Raw genomic sequence first — 8,501 nt, forward strand, 5'->3', positions numbered from 1 at the left:
AATGAAAAATATGAGATGAAAATTTGCACTTAATTCACTTGATTGCGCTTTTGTTTGCTTTTGTTTTCATCTCATTTCGTATCGCAAGGTTGTCAAGTTTTCTCATAATGTTAAATGAGAAAATTTATATTTTCTTCTTTTAATTATCATCTACAAGTATTTTTTGGTATCCGTGACATTAGTTTAATTATATCATTGATAATTATATATAAATAAAACTGTTTCGGATTCTAATATTACCAAATAGAGCGTGTTAAATACTAATCAAATGACCATTGTGGCAAATCTAGTAGCACTGGTTTCTTTCCGCTAAACGTCACCATAGCACTGTTAAATGTGTGTGTTTCATCGGCTGTGCACAGAGATGCCAGATATTTTCATAGAAAATATGTATCTGCTCTATCTGTTTTCACTAATAAAATCAATCAAATTCAAATAGATTTAAAATTTTAATATGAATGTTTATCAGTGTTCATCATCAAACATTTGCACAAAAGATTTCCATTTTAACATGTGATTTGTCCGTTGATTAATAAACTTTTAAAGAAGTACTGCAATCAAATACTGATAGACACTCAGAGAGAAAAGTCTAACGGTTTACTACTCACTTTTTATAAACCTTTACAAATCTGTATTAAATTTAGAAAATCTGTAATCTGATTTAACGAACGCGAAGCCAAAAATTTCATATTCATAAACGTCACATTAAAACATGTTTTCCCGAATAACATGATATAATTGTCAGTAAAGCACAACCCTGCTAGCATTTTCCTTCACTTTTCGACTATGTCAATTGACAAGCTGTTCAACAACAGCAGTTTTCCATCAAAGTAGCCATGTAATCATAATAAAACAAAACTGAAAACTGGTACCAACGTTGCCAGGTATACCGATTTCTCGGTATTTATACAGATTTTTGACCTCTATATCCCAATACAGATATATTCTCCAAAATACCGATAATTCACGGATCAAACAGATAAGTACCGATTTTGGTTTTTAACTTGAATAGACATGAGAAAGGTTGTCGTGGGACCCCTTTTTTTTGCTCACCTTTTCTACTACTTATGTAGAAGAGATATTGATACCGATATGATACAGATAGATTTTGGCGCCGACTACATATTTTTGGAAAAATGACCTGGCAACGCAGATAGGTACAACCATTTTTCTAGTGTGAACAGTGCGGTTATAACTTTATATTACTATCGTTAAAACATGTTATTTTCAGCCAGTGTGAACATAGTATTACGTGTTAACATGAAGTAATAAATAATATTCAGTTAGTAGAAAATGGAGAACTTCACTGATGACGAAGTTATGATGATGGCTATTGCATTTGAAGACGAAGAGGAAGATGAGGATCAAACTCCCCCTGCTAAAAAAAAGAAATGGGTTCATGAAGCTTGGACGAAACGTGAAACGGAGGGAGAATTTGCTACACTTTTCAAAGAGTTAGTAGCCGATGGAAAAAAAATCCACGAATACTTCAAGATGTCACAACACCACTTTGAGTTACTTCTACGCAAACTAGATGTTTATCTAAAAAAGGAAGATACCAAATTTCGGCTGGCGATTACCCCTCGAGAAAGATTAGCAGTTTGTTTGAGGCAAGTTAAAATTATAAACTAGCATTTGAATATTTACTAACATTGCACTTACTCTTAATTTAGGTACCTTGCAACAGGTGACTCAATGACAACAATATCATTCAGTTATCGCCTGAGGAAGACTACAGTTCATGAAATTGTGCATGAGACCTGTACAATAATAGTTGATAAACTTTTAAAAGAAGCTATAACACAGCCTACTGAAGAAATATGGAAAGATATAGCGAAACAATTTTTCGAACGGTGGAACTTTCCAAATTGCTTGGGTGCTCCCGATGGGAAGCACATTTTTATCAAAAAGCCTCCTAATAGTGGTACAGAATTTTATAACTATAAAGGTAGATTCTCAATAGTGTTGTTAGCTTTAGTAGACGCAAAATGCAACTTCTTGGCAGTGGACGTTGGGGCCAAAGGAAGAGATAGAGATGGCGGGATTTTCGCAAATTCTAATTTAGGACATGCACTAGAAAACAACAATCTGTCAGTGCCATCAGATTCTATCTTACCTGGGACTGATACTGTAGCACCTTATGTGATTGTTGGAGACGAGGCGTTCCCGTTGAAAACATATCTTATGAGACCATATTCAGGACAAGATCTGAACAATCAAAAACGGATTTTCAACTATCGGTTGAGTCGCGCCAGGAGAACATCCGAAAATGCTTTTGTTATCCTAACACAGAAGTTTAGAATTTTCAATCGACGAATCGAGTTGGACCCTGAATATGCAGATAAAATCGTGCTTGCCACATGCATACTGCACAATTTTATTCGTAAGTATGATGGCATGCAAGATGTGGACAGTGGAGAAGGGCCATCACATCAGCATCATTTAGAGCTCGCACAGTTATCTAAACGAGGTGGAAAATCGTCAAAATCTGCTTTCCAAGTGCGAGAAATCTATAAGAATTACTTCAATTCCGAGGCTGGAGCAGTACCATGGCAAAATGAATCAATAAACAACTTATAGACAAGAAGAAACGTGTACTTATTTATTTGAAGTTGGAAAAAAGCTTTCGGGGGGTTTCCAAATATTATATGATTATAGTTTAAGTTGGATGTTATGTCGCTGGGATTGATTATTTCCATAAAATTGTTGTTGATGGTATTGAATGCTTTTTTAACGACTTCACTTGTAGGCGTGTTTATATTGGTGATAATGTTGGTATCAATGGTGATATTTTCAGATATTTTCTTGTCATTGATTGAACTATTGTAAGGGTTTTTATCGTCAGCGTCGTCGTAGTTATAAGGAGTGTCAATCGTTGTTGTGATATTTCGCTGTTAAAGTCACTGCAAATCGAAGAAAAAAATGTATATATAATCAACAGTTGTAACAGAAGCAGATACTAGTATTTTGGTCTGCTTATTGCAACTTTCATCAATGTATCAGTTTTAATTCTTATTAGCGGCGGTTGGGGAACCACTGCATTCAATTTGATTTGAATAAGTGAAAGAAAATTTAATAATAGTACTAAATGTTGAAAATTGACATAGTCTGGACCTTATCCTTCTTTAAGGTTGGTTAACTCAAGAGCGAACCGTTAAACAATTGTATTCAAACCTGCAAAATCGTTGTCATCTGAATACAGAGAAATATTGGGAAAATAAATCGATTTCAAACAGCCGTTTGCACCGCATACTAATCTAGAAATATTTCTGGCTTCCTAGAGTTGCCGGGTGTAACAGTTTTTTTTTCAGGCTACCTGTAATACCAAAACTGCTGCCATAGTACGAGTCAAGACGCTAGTTAGTGGAATGAACTAAATCTACCCGTTGGCTGCCTGAAAATCCTGCCCGTACCTCTTTTTACTTAAGTCTAGAGCTTCTATTCATAAATCAAACAATATTCATTTATTAAAATAAAAAATTTAAATATATAATATATAGTTAAATTATATTCTCATGTTTAGTAGACGTCTCCATTGTTAAAAATACCCATTGTCTCTATAAGTACTTTTATTAAAACATCTCAGATACAACAAGTAACTGTGCTTGTAAAGAAGTTTCGTCACATTATCACTTTATAGCTTTATTAATCATGTACGGCATAGTGGATTCGAATTGAAGTAAAACATCGTACTTGTTTCTTGCGTTGTTTCATATTAATTCCAATCTCTAATAATAATAATAATACTAATAAGAGAGACAGTGGGGCACGTGTCCACGGTCTTAGTAATAAGCACACAAATATATGTTGCTCCCGAGCCCATTATTACGTAAAAGCGGCGCTGCTGTAAATCAAAATAAGCCTAGTTCCCCTCAGACCAAAACCTTTAAAAATAATAAGACTGAGCTACCATTTATTTATTCTATTTAAAATAGTTTTTCGAATAGATGTACAATGAACCATGAACATGTGGTGATACATTTCTATTTAATTCAATGATAACATAATCAATAGGGGACCTTAGACGAGGATCAGTAGTGTAATTCAATATGTAATGAGTAGCAACAATTAAAAAATCACCATCCCAAAATGTAATGTAATGGCTAATTATAATGACATTACTCGATTGTAAGGACTCTTGATGATTAACTAAATCAATCAATCAATTAAGCTAAGAAATATCAATGAAACGATTTGGATTCATTTCAATTGCCATCAGCATAACGACCTATGAACAAGCATACTTCGGTCTTCCTTTCGCTCTTGCTCTCTCAATTCACTCTCTTTCTGTGTGGGCTGTCGGCATTGTGCGAAAAACTCGGTGAGGAATATCGGTGGCAAGCAAATGGATTTTATCCCGGGTCCGGGAGTCCAATACATGCACACGCCGGCAGCTCAGTCATCGCCGATGAGAAAAAAAAACGTCCCGGATAGTCCCGGACGGTCCCGTCCCGGTCGTCCCGGTGTAGTGCGAACAGGCTATAAATAGGGCAATATTTTTGAACAATTAGTTGCTGCTAATCATAGTGGATATTCGTAGTACCGGTGGGTAAAATTTCCAAAATGGAACTAGCATTTGAAAGCTCTGTGAAACGCCATAATCGTAAAGTGAATGAAAACTATACAAGAAGTTATTTAACGGATCTTTCTCATTCGAGAAGAATGCCATCCGTTGTGAAACATCAAGAAGATCTAACAATTCGTGTCATTTTAAAGCTAGCAAATTTATCCCAAAGAACTGACTGTGACATTGATTTCCATTGAAAAATAAAAATCGGCACTAAATTAAAGTAACAAGTGAATTTTTTTATTTGTTTGTGCGCAGTTTGTCATACTCGCGAGGTAATTATTTTCAACGTTACTCTTCGATCCATACAAATCATCATTGATAAACATGACTCGAGTTAATGAAAAGGATTGAAAACTATAGGAATGAAAATTTAGATTTTAAAATATTATATGGGTATACGCCACATTCATATTTTACTCCTGAAAAATTGACGTTTCTTGACAGGTGATAAATGGAGTGAAGTTGGCTCAATCACCGGTGACGGTGATAGTTAAAGTGATCACCTTCGGTGATTCCAAACATTCTGGTGGTCACCTCTTTATCACCAGGAGATGATAGTCACTTATCACTTAACATGATTCCACTCCAGTTTTCTACTTCCCTCATCTTGCTGTATTAAGGTGAAATGTAGCGGAATGCGAAAATCGCGTTTTTGATCAATTATTCAAAAACTAGACCGATTTTCAAAAAACCAAAAACACTTAAGTTTTCGAAATCAAATTTATCATAACTAAGTATTCTTAGAATTTTGAAATTTTGCTTTGCCGAGCCGTAATTGGTTTTTGAAATGTATAAACGGTTACTGTTCCGTTCCACGGGGATGATTTTAGAACTGAAAAGTAGTGTTTGTAGCAGAAATTCACAAAGAATCTGATAATGCAACTCAAAATTATAAAATATTAGCTAGAACAACCGAAATTTGAAAAAGTTTACATAAACTTTTCTGCATTTTTTTCATTGCTTGCGCGCTGCTGTTTCGCATTGAGGTGGTGTGAGAAATGCACAATGGGCATTATATCGTGAGCAAAAATTACATATAAAATAATGACGCGAATTTATGCAGCATTGGGTTTTTTGTTGAAATAAAAACTAGTTGAATACAATAAATTGGGTATTGTAAGATATCGTTTATTTTATAAGTAACTGTCATTTATAATGCTAATAATGTGCAATTCTGTTGAATTCAATGCATTGCAAGGTCTTGGTATTACATTTATTGTTGAATATGACCATTTGTTTCAACAGACTTCGCAGACAAGGAGTGGTGGAACAGTAATGGGAGAATACTGAATCTACACCAGGGAAATGTCTGGGTGTGGAAGTCTTAGAATTACATTCCTTTTGAGAAATTTGGCCTTTCTGATTCAACAGAATTCGCAGCCGACTCATAGCATAGCTTCGATTACATGGCTAGTACTACGATCCTATTGACACAACATAAATAATACTTTCTACTTATTCAAAGATGATAATGAAAGTCAATTAGAATGGAATATATTGGCATTGAATGTATTCGATAAGTAAATTCGACCGCGCTCTATCATGCATGTCAAGTAAATACTTTTACGTAAATTCTATCTCATCGGCGGGAAGGGCCTGGTGAACGACTGGCAAAGATATCAAAAATACTTGAATGTTCTCTTGTCTTCAATCGTTCTTTTGAAGGAGAATCCATGCTTGCTACTAAACTCAGGCATATACATGGTTAGCAAGTTGGTCAATACATATACATATAGCCTCATGTTAGTCATTCATAATTACTCATGATTCATAGCTCTAGTGTAAGAGTAATCACTAACAATAATGATTGAATTAGCATATATTAAAAGTGTGAAGGATTCGAAAATCCATTACGTCCAGTCTTTTTTACAAGTCAATATAACGAGAGGTAAACCCACTGCGCTCAATCATTGAAAAAAGTTCTTGTTTCTATGTGTCCGTTTTTCTTGGTATGCTTTGTGCGACGGTTCGTTCAACTGAAGCGGATAAAATTTTGCGCGCTTTATATGACGCTACATTTCACCTTAAGGCCTGACAGTAGCACAACAAAACTAACAACTGTTTTCAATGGATCTCCGGCAACATCAAGTGGAAGTTCCTTGAACGATACTTTTATGACAGGACCGGTTGTGCAAGACGGTTCCCCTTTTATAAGCAGTCAGTTGAAGATATGTGCCTGACTACCTCAAAATCGTCGTCTTGCGCGAAAAAGCCAAGCAAAAGTAAAGAGTTTTCCGCGTTGTTTTCAAAGTTCAAGAAAACTTAATATTTGAGTCGTTTGTGGTTATCTCACACTGTTCAAAATATTATCCTAACTTCCTGATCATATTTTTGATGAAATGGTGAAATAATTATGTTGCTGCCTTTAATACAAGTCGAGATATTCACGATTAAGTTCTGCCCATTCTTCCATATGACTAATTTAGAAAAGGCACCCCATAGTCAAGTAAGTCGTACTCACAAGGCAAAAGGCCATTTTTGTGAAATGCAAAAATACATACGCCCTTTTTGAAAATCAGTTGTGAGTCGGATTGACCTCTCCATCGGTTCATAACTTATGGTTTGCAATACTGAATCCATGTGCAAGTTGTCACTTTTTCGTCTACTCATTCCTGGAATTGCTCAACAGTTTTCTTTGTCGTGAATACGACTTACTTTTCTATGGGGTTTACATTACCTTACCCTTACCTAACAGCTATAGGCCTGGGGTGTCCTTTGCTGTATCAAGCATACGTCTCCACATAACTCGGTTCATGGCTGCTCGTCGCCAGCCACTCAAGGCACGGATGCTTCTGAGATCACCCTCCACTTGATCGATCCACCTCGCTCGCTGCGCTCCTCTTCTTCTTGTACCAGTCGGATTAGATTCAAGAACTTTAGCTTTCAGTCCGATGTAGGTTTCCGTCATCTTCTCAAGGTTACGTGTTACAATATCAATATCGTCAGCGAAACTAAAAAGTTGTACGGACTTTCGGTAGATCGTGTCACTCGTGTCGATCCTCGTTCTTCGAATTACACCTTCCAGGGCAATATTGAACAAGATACAAGAGAGTCCATCACCTTGCCGTAGCCCTCTCCGAGATTCGAAGGGACTCGAGAGCGTCCCAGATACTCGGACGTAGCACATCACTCTATCCATCGTTGCTTTGACCAATCGCGTCAGTTTATCCGGGAAACCGTATTCGTGCATGATCTGCCATAGCTGTTCTCGATCGATTGTGTCGTATGCCGCTTTGAAGTTAATGAATAGGTGATGCGTGGGTACGTTGTATTCACGACACTTCTGGAGTACTTGTTTGAACTAAACTTAAATTAACGGAAAATCTTACTTCCCTGCTTATAGTACCAACATTGACACCTGGAACAAAAACAAACTGTTTAGGAAACTGCAAGAATAGCCATTACAGTGAGATAAATTTGCGCAATCGATTCAGATGTGCGTTACGTGCTTGCATCGACAATGAATGCATTTACTATAACTACGTGAATGCGCCCTAAACCGCGCAGATCATCGTCGCAATTTGCTTGTGCAGCATTACAAAAAAAAACAGACATTTGCATTATTTCATGCTAGATAACCTTTTAGCTGCAAGCGAATGATCTAAGAAATGTGACAACCACGTGCAGTTTCGTCAGATAAAAGTCCAACTTTCACGCGCAAATGTGCATCTGGCGGCGGAGATGCACATCGACCGTGAAAATTAGATCGAGTTCAACTTCGACAAAATAGCCCCGTCGTGATCTATGGAAAAGTAAAAGTGCTGATTACCATCCTCCCGCGCAGTTACGATGGTCGTTTTGTGGTTCACGATTCTTTTCCCGACCCAGGATGGGATCGAATTTCCCTACCCACCTTAAGTGCTTAAGTGATACCGTGATCCGGTTAATTTCGACTGGCTAAATCGCAATTGTCCCCTCACTACCTACATAA

At 36.6% G+C, this 8,501-nt stretch overlaps 1 protein-coding gene across 1 annotated transcript; it reads left to right on the forward strand.

Annotated features, from left to right (window-relative positions):
- The first annotated feature begins 1,293 nt into the window (after window positions 1–1,293).
- Window positions 1,294–2,580, forward strand: LOC131427161 (uncharacterized). The gene is made up of 2 exons (XM_058590122.1): window positions 1,294–1,610; window positions 1,674–2,580. The coding sequence occupies exons 1-2, from the start codon at window positions 1,294–1,296 to the stop codon at window positions 2,578–2,580; spliced, it is 1,224 nt and encodes a 407-aa protein (XP_058446105.1).
- Window positions 2,581–8,501: the final 5,921 nt, after the last annotated feature.

Source organism: Malaya genurostris, chromosome 2, assembly GCF_030247185.1.
Source record: "Malaya genurostris strain Urasoe2022 chromosome 2, Malgen_1.1, whole genome shotgun sequence".
NCBI lineage: Eukaryota > Metazoa > Arthropoda > Insecta > Diptera > Culicidae > Malaya > Malaya genurostris.

What these genes read in the sequence shown, in the direction of transcription:
- LOC131427161 (XM_058590122.1), top strand. Translation starts at nt 1,294, where the DNA reads ATGGAGAACTTCACTGATGACGAAGTTATGATGATGGCTATTGCATTT. An exon ending in AGATTAGCAGTTTGTTTGAG is followed by an intron (nt 1,611 to 1,673) that starts GCAAGTTAAAAT and finishes CTCTTAATTTAG; the next exon opens with GTACCTTGCAACAGGTGACT.